We start from the raw sequence: 15,897 nt of genomic DNA on the forward strand, positions 1-15,897 counted from the left end.
CTGCTAATTAAGTTTTTTTTTAACTCACAGTTAGTGTAAAGTTCTCGATAGCAGTAATGCCTTCCTTATGTTTTTTATGTAGTTATACGGATTTATTTTACCATCATTTTCTAAGTTATTTGATTGTTTAGGTACAATGTTAATTTACTAACATCTTAGTATAATATCATCGCGTAAAAAGTAAATACTACTTCTGAGCGAGCTTATCTTCTTAATCTGAGTTCTCGATTAAGCTTTACTTTTTCACGAAATCACCGACATAAAACTGTTGTTTCACCCATCCAATTACTTTTCTAATTTTTTCTTGTTTACTCCAAATATGAAAACGAAATAAAATTAAAAAAAACATTACAATCTCAGTTATGAATAGCTTAATTTCAAATATTCAATGAGTTTTATTTTGTAGTAAATTAAGAGTAAAATAACTATTTATTGAAAAAAAAACAGGTTGAAAATATGTAGGAATAATTCCTAAATAAGTGTACGGAATAACATATATGTTCTTAACTTATTTTAGTATCAGAATATCAAGGACTCCCTTGTCACTTTGGATCCTTATAAGCCTGGTGATATCCAGGGACTAGTTTATGCAGGTTTTATCAGTTCAATGAATCTGTGACGTAACTAATAGAATTGTTTTACTTTTCTAAATGCACTCCAACTAATAAACAGGCAAAGACGGCTCTCGTTTACTTAAGCCAGATTACGCTGAATAATTAAAGTGCCTTACTTGGCGACCGTGTAGTTTCCTAAATTGCGCGATTCAAAGCTTTAACTGCCTTGAAATAATTAGAAGTGTACTCAGTATTATATTTTCTAGATAGCTTCACAAATGCTACGGATGTAATTTCACTCGAATGGCCCTTTGTTCCATTTCTAAAATGCCCTGATAAAGGAAATCTCGTAGCGAAAAGGTTTCCATAAACGTTGATAGTAAGCAAAGACGGGAATAAATTGAGAATCGGGATTTATTGCCGAATGCTCTTAAGGCGTTGGTATTGTTTAGGTGAAATATCTTCACTCTTTGCCTACTTACTTATGTTAATTAATGAGTAAATGGGAATTAAGTTATTCAAGAATCGAGAGATATAACAGTTGGCTCTGCAATAACCTAGTATTTTTGAGTAAGGACACCTTTCTTTTCGCTTCTCGTTTGTTTTGCAACGTCAACTCCATACATCGTCTTTCTTATGTATAATTACAGCAATCACTTAAAACGTTGAATTTCATCCTAAACCTAGCCCTATACCCACTGCTAAAGGTTTCTAAACAGATGTTTAGTAAAACATTTATTTGGTTGCTGTTTAGTGTACTCGATGAGACAGTAATATACATATATAAGCTAAAATAAAACCCCTAGAGTCTCAACAATAAAGCAAACGTAAACGTTAGCATATAAAGTGTGTTTTAATGTCACTAACAATTTTTCAAGTTTCTGTTTCGTGAGATAACGCCTTTTCAAAGACTCGTAATGCCAGAATAACGACGCACTTCATTACTAAGTTGTTTGCTATTTACATCACCGTCAAATGTCGCTTTTATACCATCGATATACTAAAGCTCACTCGACATGTAAACCAAGACGATAAAATACTCGAAATAAAAATATAAAACGATGCTTTTATGACTCGATTCCTAGCAACGTGTTACTGCTTTGAATCACCCGTCGCATCGTGCATATCATTCAAACGCATACGGAAAAAAACAATAAAACAACGTATTCTCAAAAAGTTCCTTTATTTTCTTTGTTTTCGACAAAACAAACTGACTCTGATAATATTACAAAAACAAAACAACTTAATTTACTGTTTGCAAGATGTGATTTTTGACATTTAATTTTGGAAATGTGAATATTTTCGAAAAGGAAATTATTTATTTATTACTATTTTTATATTAATATCTAATACACGAATTTAATATAAATATCACAGTCAAAGATTATACAACTAATACGCTAATACTAATAAAAGGGCAGTGTTAAATAGGGCGATGATTGTCTTGAATACTTCCGAACAATCTGCGATACAGCGGTGTATATGCATTTAAAAGAGAAACTCCTATACAACGTTCAAAAATTACTAGTCTATATTGTGACTAGAAATAGAATTAAGTTATACAAATATCAAAACATCAGTATCTACGATTACACATTAAAACGCTACAAAGGAATTCAACTACTTTTTATTTACAATCTTTAGGTGATTTTAATTGTTATGTTTAAATTACGTACATTTTAGGTTATTTTATTTCTTGTGTATTACAATTAAGCGTCTATTTTAACTTTTAACATATACAACCGTTTTGATACCCAAATGTTTTCTTCTATTTACTTAATTATGTTTTACCTAAAGATTGTGTTTTAATTACAGATTCTACAATATTATTAGTTTTAAATATTGATATTCATTTATTGCTTCAAGTTTCTCATATTTCTCTAAAGACATCAAAATTATCGACTTCTAAATTATTCATTTCTTACCGTCAGGGCTCTGTAAGTAAAAGGAAAGATTAAAATAAAGTAACGAGAATGAAACATGGCCAATAAGAAGAGTAAATGTACCTCATATGGTGGAGGCGGCAGTATATCACTCAGATTTATTTGACAGCCCTGTTCACTCCTCGCAACGTTAGAATGTCTACCCGACTGAATGGGAATCTTGAAACTGTTCTCTCTACCCAACCAATGCCACTGGGGATAATCGTATTCTAAATCATTGGCCGGACACACTTTACTTTTGTCCTGTCTACTTCGAGATCCTGATCTGTTGGTATGGCATGAAGCGCAATCGTCTTCAATAACATTGATTTCGTTGTGTACATTCTCGTGTCGCAACTCTCTGTAGTCTTTAGTAGAACGACTGGACGTGCTATGACAACAAGTTGAACATTCCCCATTAGAGTATTGAATGCTCCCATTGCACGATCTAACAATGCTATTGTTATGGGATCGCCTTTCTGGACAATTTCTCAGGTCTCCGATTTCGTTATTGTCCTGTGCAGAAAATTATGCATTGTTCAAGAATCAAATCACCTTTTAAATTTTTAAATGTGTTTGTTATTAAAGCAAAAAGATGGGGACAAGTTTCTATTGAAATTGAATCAACAGTACCATTTCAGGCTACATACAAATTAAAGTTTTATTTGGTAAACGCTAAATATGTCAAAAGTTACAAATAAAATGAGTCATATTAATTTAATCAAAGCTTTATATGCTAATCTTGGAATTATAATATTTTCTCTATCTACATTTATTAGTTAGGTAAACAATAGGATAAGTATGTCAGAAATAAGCAAATGTTAACTAAAAAAGTCACTAGCGTACAGACATCGTTGTGAAGTTGCGCAAAACGGACCGGTCGTTTGTAATCTTATCGAAAGCAAACAATGTGATTCTCATAGCTTATCGCGTGGTACCTTGAAGTTCAGTTCTGTGTAAATAGCATTTGACGCGTACGGCTCCGGCGGGCCGCGCTTCATCCTGTCTACACTGGATGCGTCCAAGCCCTGGATAGAGTTTTGAGGCAAACAGTACTCAGGTTCTACGTTTAGAATGTTCGTTGATTGACCTCCTAGGAAAAAATTATTATTTTAGACACCACGCAGATCCAGCTGTTAAGAGATATATTTTTGAATACGGTTATCATCTTCAAAATTAGATAATACCAATTTTATCTATCGAAATATCCATATAAATAAAATTAATACCATAATTAGAAAAAAAAAACAATATAACTTTTGCATAACTTGTTTTACATCTCGTTCCGCTCTCATAATTTCTCGAAAACATTTCAGTAATTTACAAATTAGGGTGGAATCCAAAGAGCGAGTTATTATTTATGTAGCATTCTGAATATAATTAACAAAGCAATTATTTACTCCTAATTATTAACTTTGCACATTAACTCCTTTATAGTGGTATTATGTAGAACATTAATAAACTTGCATTTTGTTAAGTTGCACAGTTTATTGTGACAACTTAAAATGAAATGCGTAAACATGAGCATAACAAAGTCAAGTTACCTTTTAAAGGTTTTAATAAATCCAAGAAAAACCATACCTTGTAATAAAGTTTGATGGCAATTCCCTACATCTAGCGGTGCTTCGTTGGGCGGCGAGAACACGGGTCGCTCGCGGAGCCAGATAGTGTCTTTATTCAATAGACACTGCTGCGCCGTAACAATCGACTGACCTACAATTGGGTTCAATGTCTCAATTACTTACCCAGTCAATTTCATCTGATAAGCCCATTCACAATGAGAATGCGTGCACTATGAACGTATGAAACTAACAAAATGATTTCATTAGACATGAAAAAATTGTTTTTGAGCAACAAGAGCGTATTACTACGGACTTCTGACACCTAAGTCTCTGTATAAAACATATTTTCATCCTCGTTGTTATCGTTGACAACACAGAGATGTCAATATGTTTTAAACGTATCTTTTAGACTCGGAAACCCACGGTTAGTAATGTAAGTCCTTGATCTAAAACATATGTGTTGCGGAATACTTGTAAGTAATCGTTTTTATATGTACACAATTATGTAAACAAAACAATGGTGAATATTCTAAAATAATTGTATTTAGTAAAATATTGATAGCCGTAACTAGTCGTGACATATTTGTGTTCATTGGTTTGTTTGATTTCAGTGTGAATGTGCGCCAAGCGTTAGCGTGTTTACGATACATTTGTCTTACCCGTAGACTTCTTCCTTTGGACGGTGTTTCGCCGCTTAATATAATAAATACTAAACAATCCAATAATAATGATAGTGAATAAAGTAAGACAGAGCGCTAATAGCCACGTCTCTTGAAGAATGTGGGGTATTTTTGTATCTTTCGGCGGTTCTGTTCTGTAAAAAAGGAATAGTGTAAGAAATTACTAAGAACATTATGAAGTACTAAACAATGGGTAAGAGTATTTTAATTTGCTAGATATTATATAAAATAAAACTTGTTTTATTTTTACTTTCCACAATTTTAAGGTCACATTGTTGATAATAAAGTGCATAGGACATTGAACCTTACTTACTGTACGTAATGCCTTTGCGACTGTGTGGGAACCATATGAATGAGAGCGGGTGCACTGAAGGGCCCATGTCCCTTGCGCGTGACTGCCGCCGCGCGGGCACTATAGCGGCCTCCCGCTCGAAGTGAGCTGGCGGTCGCCGCGCGGGTGCGTGCGCCCAGCGACATTTGACCAACTACTCTACCACCTGAATTACCTCCAACGCGTATTTCGATCTGTTATTTGAGGTGAATAATATCTGTTAGCTTGTTTAATATTTAAATCTGAACAAATGACTCGAGGAAAGCTTATAAAATTCTATCTTTCTTTCGTACTTTCATCAAACAATCGAACTATCTATAATTAGAACATCATATAAATAAAAAATATATTTGTACTTGAAAATAAAAGTAAATAACAAAAGCTTTTAGAGACCCTCCAACAACGTTTTGTAATTTTTCACAAACAGCTGTCTTTAATGTTTTTGTGGGCGTTAAACGAAAACTCACCAAATAACCGGTGAGTTCTCCGTTCCAAGTGTTAGCAGGTGGCGGTTCCCAGCGTATCCTCGCCGAGGTCGCGTTAATTACACTCGCAGTCACACTCTGTGGTGGCAGCGATGGCACTAAAACAAAATTTATTGACAAACACATATTTACAATAGCAATAAATGTCATGAAATTATAGACTACTTACAATCTTCATCGGTATATCCCGTCATCGAATTAGAAGGTTTTCCCAACAACGTTTTATAAAATGGCATAACGAACACATCGTATTGAGTATACGAAGCTAACCCAGATAGCACGTAACTAGATGAACCGCTATTATCCACATTTGTCAGGGAACCGTTCGAACAGGAAGTGTCCGATTGAGATGAATTCATTGTAACATCATCTGAACTAGAATTACGCCAGTTGAGAGATGTTCCATTATACCATATTTTTACCCCTTCCAAATATTCATTGTAATCCGTCAGTACCTGAAATGAATATTAATACGTAAAGTTATGTAATTTCGTGCAACTTTAAACAAACTTCGTGGCAATACCTACATCCCAAACAACTTTAAGGGAAGTCGACGACAAAGTTTCCACCCTTCTCAACTTTAGAACATTTTGCTTTAAATACTTTCTCGCTTGAACTAGTTCGTATTCTGTCATTTGTGCTTCATATTCATACCCGTCCCCGGATTCTTGTCCTACATGTTGGTTAAAAGCGTCAACATCTTTCTTTAAAACATTCAAGTGGGCCTCTTGTGTTACACTTCCAGCCGCATTTACAGCTACGCATATAACTCTTCCTGCGTGTTCTGGTTTTGCACCGTCTAAATACAATAAACTTGAATTGCTCTTCGTGCATTCCGGAAATAATAGAACATCTTCCGTTCCTTGTAGAATCCAGAAGGTGGTTGGCGTAGGAAGACCTTTGGCTTCACAAGGTATGGAGACCACATCTCCCTCCCACGCGGTCAGATTGGAGGGTATTTGTATAAAGTGTGGTAACGCTGGAACAGATGGCCGTATTAAAATAGATCTTGATATCGAAGTGTGCCATTAAAATGGAATGACCGAGCTTACAGTACACGGTGAGAGAGGCGCTTGCTGTACTCGAGCCCGCGGCGCTGTCCGCCCGACAGGAGTACACGCCCGCGTCTGTTGCGGACACATGCTCTAAGCGTAACAGCCCGCGATGTATTGAGGCGTGCTTTGGCAGAACACCATCCTCCTTCACCCATGTTATCGATACTGATGAATCATAACTCTAAAATTTGATATGCCTGGTTATTTGATAATCCAAGTAATAAAAATAAAAAAATAAATTCCACTTTCTCAAGACAAAATAAAACATGGATTTTGGATCTGTCAAAATGGTTTATTACCATCTATGTTTATTGTAAGTTTTTAAAATATTTACCTGACAGTTAAACTCAACATCTTGACCAACTAAAGCAGTAACATTGTTAGGTTTCACAACGAAATGTGGTCTTCTCAACACAATCAACGCCGCGGCTCTCGATTGTCGTTCTCCGGCGACATTTGAAGCGACGCATCTGAATAGTCCGCTATCGGTCGGCAACGTTTCTAATATTTTTAAACTTCCAGTTTCTGTGATTGTTACCCTAAAATTATAATTATTTTATCAGCAAATAAATATAGTTAATGCTTTTCAATTTCGTTCTTAAAACCTTGTTTAGAATTTTGTTGTTCTTGTTTTTGGCTTTCGTTAAGGTTTAAAGGATTGAACAGTGATTTTATTATATTTAGTTTGTACCTTCCGTTCACTTCAACATCATACGTTTGTCCATCCTTCATCCAATGCACCGAAGGTTCTGGAATGCCTCTTGGTGCGGAACATTCTAACACCGCGGGCTCCCCCGCCGCCACGTGCACGTCTCTAGGTTCCGCTTTGAATTCATCTCGAAGCACTAAAATAATATGTTATTGCTTTGGATGCCCAGCTATGATTTTACCGTAATTACTCTGTATATCTTGAATTCAAACTTACCAGCCACATTTAAAGTTGCGTTATGACTTACAGCCTCTCCGGCGATATTTCTTGCAACGCACCAATACAGTCCTTCGTCACTATCTTTTTTACCCCGGTTCACCCTAAAATAAATTTAATTGGATAAGGTATATCACGATCATGACATTTTGAATGGAAGATTCCATATCTACCTTACAACTTACTTTAAAAACAGCAATCCGTCTTCTAAAAGTACTCTGTGGCCGTCATCCGCGGGGGGCACAGGCGACCCGTCTTTGTACCACTGGACGGCGGGCTTGGGCCTACCTTCTACCACACACCGCAGTGTCGCCGGTTCACTTCGACCCGACACCGTGTTCGACGGATGCTCCTTAATCCGAGGCGCTCGGTTTTGAGCTACAAATGTCAAGTAATAATTTAACTTCTACATCCTACATGAAAATTGTTTGTGTGTGTTTTTTTATTTAAAAAAAACTGATGCGATAATACAGCCATGTACATTTATGAAGAAAACACGAAAACAATGTTGTTAAAATTATAATTTGAAGACGAGAGTTATCAAATTTGCATCAAAAAGTTTGTTTTCAATTTCATTTTGAGGTAAAGTTAATTAACTCGAAGGCAATAATCAAGCGGCTACAATACGTCTATAGTCAACTGTATCTAGGCTTTTTACTGGTTACAGATTGAAGGAGAAAAGTGAATACAAAGGGACTATTTTTGACTGAGATGTCATCAATATCATTTTGTCGGTATTTTCGAAACAACTGATTTCTGGTAAAGCAATGGAAGCTAACAAGAATAACAAAGAACGGTAACCTAAAGTGGAAATGATCGGATCAAAAAGTTCAGAACACTCATTGAAGTTTTTGTGTCGAATCGGTTTCTACTATCATGCACCAGTAGCTTGCGTTGTACTAAAAGCATTGAGTTTTACGTCATCGCCAGGAAAAGTAAACATCCTGTATCACATAGAAGCAGACATGTTAACTCAATGTTCGATACATTACGCCTTTTTAATCGAAGATCAAAGATAACTTACGAATCAAGTAAAAATGTAACAAGAAAATAAAAGAAGATACAGTCGCCAATGTTTTCATTGTTGTTAGTATAGTTTCGAAAGAAAGAAACCGTTTGTGAGATAAAATGTTGAATTTTAAAAACGAAACACTATGGCTACCATTTGAAAAGTCTTGCAAAATTTAAGCAACGGTCATAATATCAGCCGCTAGTCTACCACTACCATAAAAATTACTCTTAAACGAGGTTTAGGCTAAGCACCATCTGCGCTCGGCTACCTCAAGACCGGTGAATTTGTATATGACTCTTCTAGGCAAACAGTGGCAATTTATTCACGTAAAAAAACTCCTATAAAAAGCACGATTGAAAATTATGCAGTGAAATCATTTAATAATGTTTGTGTAATCGTATAATGAGATAATTAAAGTATCATTACTATGTCATTATCAGACGGAAACAAAAAGCGATCGGATAATCGGCTTGAGTAAATATTGTACCAAGTTCATTATAAGGAAAGCACTTTTTCTGATAATTCTTGCTTAGTAAACGATATCTATGATATATGGAGCGTCGATGGCTCAGGGGTCAAGCATTTGATTTGCAATCTGTAGGTCTTGGGTTCAAATCCCGCCATGTACATATATGTTTTTCTATTTCCGATTTACATATATATATTTATCCGACGTTCTTACGGTGAAGGAAAACATCGTAATGCAACCTACACATATCGGAAAAGAAATTTAATAATATGTGTGAAGTCAACCAAACAGCAGTGGCCCAGAGTGGTTGGACTATGGCCTAGTCATCGGTGACTTAGTGTAGAATCCGAGCCCCTAAGTGGTGATCTGATGATGATGATGAAACGATATCTTATAATTTATTTGAATTTCATTTTACTGTAATCAGAAAAGAAAAGGCAATTCTCACGCAACTATGAGTGTAAAGTAACATTATTGTAACTCTCACGACGTAAATAACAACTTTGTAATTGATTAGTTAGTGTAACCGTCGGGTTTTGAGACAAAAATCTCCGTTTATAGCATATTGTTATCTCTGATTTCTCAAAGATAATGTGAGGGATGACAAAATATTTACACAGAGATTCTCGTCTCGGAATCCAACTGTTAGTGATGAAGGTAAATTTATCTGCCGTCCAAGGGAAAAAGCCTTTTCTGATCATAACATTATTATAAAAGCATAAGAAACTATTTTGTAAAACACTAATTACATCAGCAATTTAATAATAAAACGCTTTATTCCCGTGTCGATGAACCCGCGCATGATAGAAGTATACAAAAAGACACGCTCGTCAAGATAATGTATAGTCGCTTTGTACGTCGGGTTATCAGTGACAGTGACAAGTATTAATAAAGGACGACTACCGAGCGCTTGACCGAAGCCGCGGTGAGACAAACACACAAAAAAACTAAATCAAAAATTATTACAATACCAAGCCGCGTAGGTTTATCTGACAATCTATCTAAGTGCACCACAGACAATATGAGTATAAAGACGTTCATAGATTCAACTTTAGATTTGACACGGATTAATGTGATCACCATAAGAAGTTTTATAAGATTATTTATATCAAAGCTAACTGCTCTAAGTACAAGTATTAATTATTAATAATAATAATCAGACATTTAATCCGTTCAAAAACATTACAACACTTATAACACAACCAAAAAGAGAAAAAAGAACAAATCAAAGAAATCACAATGAAGCGTTGCAATGCAGAACAGATAGAGCCTTTGCTCAGCTGTATGTGTTCTGCATACTATTATAAACATAAAATTAATTAGAAGTAGAGGAAGACCAAAGTAAGTAGGAATGTGTGAAAGAGAATATGCGTAAGAAGGGAGTGAATGCAGATATGACGGCTGATAGAGATGTACGGAAGAGTAGTATACTCAGAAGGGATAAGGGCAGGTTGATGATGATGGTGACAACTAATTTTTACAGGGGTAGATACAAAGAGACCACTAATGGTCGTGTTTTAAGTCATGATACAAAAATATCAGCTAACGTCCCAGAGGATGGAGCGAATTTTACGATGTTTTATGATTAATTCAAAACTTCATATGTTTAGACATTATTAGCCAGAATCCTCCAGCGCGAACGGCGCGCGTTTTCTACCAAGTCAAGTGTCAGAATGATTAGTGAGGGGACATAAACGTCGACATTTTAGTAAGGCTAGTGTTGCGCCAGGACACCGGCACAGTGTCGGATTTTCTTCCTAACAATATTTAATTGTGAATTTATTAAAAAAAGAAACGTTATTGATGAAATGAAACTTAAAGTTGCTTTTTTAGAACGTGTACTTTTATAACAAATATATTTAAATATGCAAAGGTTCGTTACACCACAAGCTATATTCAGATTTGGCAGCGACAGTATAAACAAATTAGTTCAGATGACTTGTTTATTAATAGTTTATTCTCCGAAACTTTAACTGTTAATTAAATATTTATACAAAATCTGACCGCGGACTGGAAACTGTTATAAATAACGTTTGTTAACGATGATTACTTTCACTAAAAACTTAAATCGTTAATCTTAAAATTATCTTTCAGTTCATTAACTGTGTTCATTCATAATTAACTTTTTCATATAAAAATCTTTTAGTAATTGCGTCTACTTTTAAAAGTGTTTTTTATTATTAATAGCGTTTTCTTTACCAGATAAGAAACACGTGTTATTAATTTTATAGAAGATATTACACTGTTGTATAAATAAGCATTTATTTCACAGCGGTTGGGCTACGGTTTATATATAGAAGCGATTTAAATTTATATCATGATATCTTTTACTAGAAATAAATAGTACAATATCAAATTATCCATTGATATGACGAATACAAAACCCAATCTGTCGAATTTTCACTTATTTTTACAACAAAAAAAAAATAATTTTGATAGTAAACCTTGAATCCGTCCCTGCACCAGCTAACCTAAACGTCTTTTGCCAATTTTTTATTTCTATATTATTTCACAAATTAATTTTTGTATTTTGTTTTTTTCTTATGTAGTACCTATGTGTAAACTATCTATTCAAAAAGATAAATTAGTTGCCAATTTTATGCATACTTTGGACACCAATATTTATTTCAAATAAAATAATAAAAAAATATAAACACGAAATTATGACCCTTTGCAATAGGTCTTGTGTACAAGTCTCAACCAGCTCTTGAGTTGTAAGATAAGAGAGGGCGCTGCACGCACGATAACTTCTCAAGTACGCACATCTGTGATGTTCCCATCGCAAACGACAAACAAAAACAAAAAAACATATAAGCTTTAGAATTAAAAAAAATCTACTTAATTTTAATTTCAGATCAGAAAGTGGACCAGAACTGTTGGAATGATTGTGCCATAGTTAAGAAATTGCAGTAAATTTTAATAGCTTAAAATAGACAAAAATACACTGTTAATTTATAATCTATGCATCAAAAATTTTAAAGGTTAAAATTTTAATCTTGAAAACAAAATTAATTTCGTATGTGTGTTATATTTTTTATATAAAATTATATTTTGAAATTCACAATAATTAGATGGTCCAATAATTAATCAATAAAACTCTATTTTTTAGCTTTTAAGGATCCCAATCTGTAATTCGGTTCAAATTTTTGAGATACAGAAAATCAGGGAACCTACCACGAATATTAGTGACAATTATCATCGTATTGTCATTGATCAAATTTGTGCAGAACTCTAGTATGAGATTTTGCGTAAAGTGCACAAAAATCTCATACTAATTTTACCATAATTGAATATGACGATACGTAACGTGACGATAAAGATTGTGAAAAATTTTCGTGCTAGGCCCACTGTATATTTTACGACAGAATTTAAAATGCATGTTTTTTTTTCTGCGTACAATTTTACTATCCTTGTACCTGCCGGTTTTTAGTCGTGAATACAATGGTTGTAACAAAAGCTTTTTGTTGTGTATTTGTTAAGTTTTTTATGTATTTTTATATAAGCTTCTAGCACGGTACATGAATATTAATATATTGTCTTATATCTAAAACATTCATTTAAAAATTTTACTGAGAAAATAAATTTATATTTTTATTATATTATTAAAAAAAAATTGTGTTAAAAATTATAATTTTTAAGCGCAATATTTTCCGCTTTGTCGTTTGTAATAAAAGTAAAATAGCGTGTAATAATAATTTAATTTGCATATTATTACATTGTAATTATAATAAAAAAAGGAAATTGGTAATAAGCTGTGGTATCCTTTACCGACGGTGAACTAATTAAGGCAAAGTTGGAAAAAAACTGAAAGAAATAAAAGCTCCATTGTTCTGCTAACGAAACGCTACCACGGAACTACATTTCGTTAATTGGCTTCATGCTTTTAATTACTCGACCAGACGATCTGATAAACGTAGCGTTGTTTTACTCGTTTAGTATATAGTGTGTCCCAAAATTCAACAATAAAACTGTAATGGTGTATGGCCAGATCGATAACTATACGGGGAAAATACTAAATTTTGGGACACGCTGTATATCAAAAAGTTTTTCGACATTGCTCAACTATATACCGAAGTACAAAGATAGTTAATTAAATTTCCAAACATTTGAAATTAAAAAAAAAAAATGTTCAAATTTTTGAGACTCATTATTATTACTTTTTTTATTTATCAATTACACAAAAAGAATTAAAAAAACCTAAATACAATATTGTTTCATCAGAAGTACGAAATTAAAAGTCTAAACCCACGATTACTTAGTCCGGTGTTGGGTCTGACTAGTTTGAGACCGATCAATTTTTTCCGGTCTAAGATTAAGAATAATTAAAATAACTTATTTTTTATTTCGTTTTTAATTTTTAGTCAATTATTATATTAATTGCCCTCTAACATTTTTATATGAATTCACGAGGACATTAATGTACCGTTAATTCCGAATTACGAGGAATACCCTACTATCCTATTTCAATAGACTTATTTGTTGCTAAATGTAATAGAGAATGCCCCTATCGTCTTACATTAATACAAACAACCTATTCATTGAATATTCAGACCGTTTATAATAATAACAGGGATCAAAAATACGTCGTCCTGTTTGGGAATTGAACCTGGAATATGCGTAAAAACGTATACTGTATCAGCAAGGGTGCGATAAATATTACAACATATTTCATTTGATCTAAAAAAAATAATTAATAATATTTTTTACTGTGTAATCAATCTTTCCCTGACTCATATTCTAACCCCAATACCTACAGTGTTACGCTAAGAATTATTTCAATGTAAAAATAAAAAGTCAACTTTCTCAACTTTAATTAGCTTAGTTATTTATATCCATATAAACATACATTATTCATAAATAAGTTGGTGTTACAAGATATTTAAAACATGATATGTAAACACAATTACTTAAACTTTTAATATGCAATAGAAAAAAATATTTACCATTAGTGCCGTTCAGTCCAATTAAAAGTAAATGCACAAATATAAAATAAACAAATTGGTTCCTTCCATTTATGGTGTTGTCACACTCATTTACACCAATATACACCATACTGCCACTGAATTACACCAACTTTTATCAATCACATTCGATTTATTTTACATGGTAACGAATTCACGACGCAACAGTGAATGGAGTTTTCCATTCGCATTCCATTAAAATTGTGAAATAATTATAAAGTCATTTTTATTTCGATATTCAAGTTTTCGTGTTCGGAAGTTTGAGAGTGCGCGGCATGTTTCGAATACGTCCGTTCGGCGCGGTGTCTTTACACGAACTATCGGTTCTCCATTCTCCCTCCTCAATCTAGATGTTTACTCTGTGAAATGGGGGGATACGAAAGCGTGTTGCATCTGATCTTCTCGGATATAATGCTGCTTGACCTATTGTCAGTGATCTATATGACCTTTGCTGTGTAACATTCCCTTAATTACATATGAGCTTTATCGTCGATCTTTTCACAAAGTAATTCTAAACTTACTTGCGTTTATAGAAATACTAAAAGATGCTTTGTTATTAATTGTTTAATCTATACTTAATTGAAAATTAATAAACTGTATACGAATAGGGATAACTTGTTATAAATCATAGATTTGTTTACTAGTTATTGTAAAAGGACTTTTTAATATTTTCTAATTTTATTTGGACAATATTTTTTTTAGTTTTTATTGAACTTGCAATCTATGTATGTTGGAACTGTATTTTGAAGCAGATATCTTTTTTACTTTTAATTAAAGAAGAAAGAAGAAAGAAAAGTTTTTATTATAGGTAATACAGATTAAACCAAGAAACAATAACTAACATAATAAAATTGCACATAACTAAGAAATTAAATTAGACTTAAGTTACCATTTATGGTTAATTTGGATAATCTAGTGATGCCCACACTAGGCAATGCCTGTATCGTGGGCACCGATATTCAGATAGGTATAAAATATTCAGTCCACAAAATTACAAAACCCACACTCACGACATTTTAGCATTTAACAATTATCAGTTACTCCAGTATACATGTAATAAAAAACAAAATTTTAATTAATGAAAAGAAAAACAACTTAACTTAAAATATATAATATAAATGTGTACGTACGGATATATAAATTGATAAGATAAATATGTTAAAGGATCTAGGATTGTATCTTCATTCTTCTAATTATATATTACCAATAGATTTGTATATCGAAGTCTGTATGATTTTAAAGTTGAACACTGTTTTTTATGTTAAAAGAGACCTATGTTAATTGATTGAGTTAAATAAATGTTTTTGTTGCAGACAAATAATTAGTAGAGATTCGGAATATTTGTCGAATCTTCTATAAGTGCATTCACCGCCTACAAAGTTATTTTTTCCTACATACGTATTTAAATTTCATATCTACTTTTGATCAAGTCAGTTTACGTAACATATATTCAAATTAATATCACTTTGAAAGTTTTAATCCGTTACTGGCCGCTGTTTATTATAGTTTTTTAAATCGATTTTTATGCTACGATTGTTCAGTGGATAAGAGTATTAAGATGGTTCTAGTCTGATTTGGTTGAGGATCGAATTTTAATTAATTTATTTATATATATTGTATTTAAATTTTAAACCTTTTTACCACATCTTGATTTTAAAAACAGAAATTATGTATTGTACAAAACTACTATGACTACGTATGCATTGATTTTTTTATCATAAAATCATATGGCGTAACATTCTTTTATAACTTTCAAAAGTTTTTTTTTGTTCAAAGGGAACATTTATAGAGTGCCGTACCTAACCCAGTTTACACCCCACAATATACTAGCCCCTTTCGAATGCCGAAAGGGAATATGAAAGAAAAATCTTATAAGTTTAAAATCTCAAAAGGGCATTCAGACAGGCAAAAAAAGAAAAGGAAATAAAATACGGCTTATTT

At 33.1% G+C, this 15,897-nt stretch overlaps 1 protein-coding gene across 1 annotated transcript; it reads right to left on the reverse strand.

Moving 5' to 3' along the window:
* Positions 1–1,874: 1,874 nt before the first annotated feature.
* On the reverse strand, positions 1,875–14,259 carry LOC106122604 (protein sax-3). The gene is made up of 15 exons (XM_013318673.1): positions 13,939–14,259; positions 7,700–7,892; positions 7,515–7,618; positions 7,281–7,434; positions 6,924–7,128; positions 6,587–6,770; positions 6,062–6,513; positions 5,704–5,989; positions 5,517–5,632; positions 5,032–5,243; positions 4,698–4,852; positions 4,058–4,189; positions 3,415–3,569; positions 2,561–2,992; positions 1,875–2,489 (listed from the first exon to the last, which is right to left on the reverse strand). Exons 1-15 carry the CDS (start codon positions 14,045–14,047, stop codon positions 2,469–2,471), a joined length of 2,910 nt encoding a protein of 969 aa, XP_013174127.1. The 5' UTR covers positions 14,048–14,259; the 3' UTR covers positions 1,875–2,468.
* Between the last annotated feature and the right edge of the window lie 1,638 nt (positions 14,260–15,897).

This window comes from Papilio xuthus, unplaced genomic scaffold (genome assembly GCF_000836235.2).
Source record: "Papilio xuthus unplaced genomic scaffold, Pxut_1.1 DF826923.1, whole genome shotgun sequence".
In the NCBI taxonomy this organism is placed as follows: domain Eukaryota; kingdom Metazoa; phylum Arthropoda; class Insecta; order Lepidoptera; family Papilionidae; genus Papilio; species Papilio xuthus.

Coding starts and splice junctions, on each gene's coding strand:
- LOC106122604 (XM_013318673.1), bottom strand. CDS start 14,047: ATGGTGTATATTGGTGTAAATGAGTGTGACAACACCATAAATGGAAGG. Junction 7,435..7,514: donor CGCAACTTTAAATGTGGCTG/GTAAGTTTGAAT, acceptor ATATTATTTTAG/TGCTTCGAGATGAATTCAAA. Junction 4,853..5,031: donor TCGCAAAGGCATTACGTACA/GTAAGTAAGGTT, acceptor CCTTTTTTACAG/AACAGAACCGCCGAAAGATA.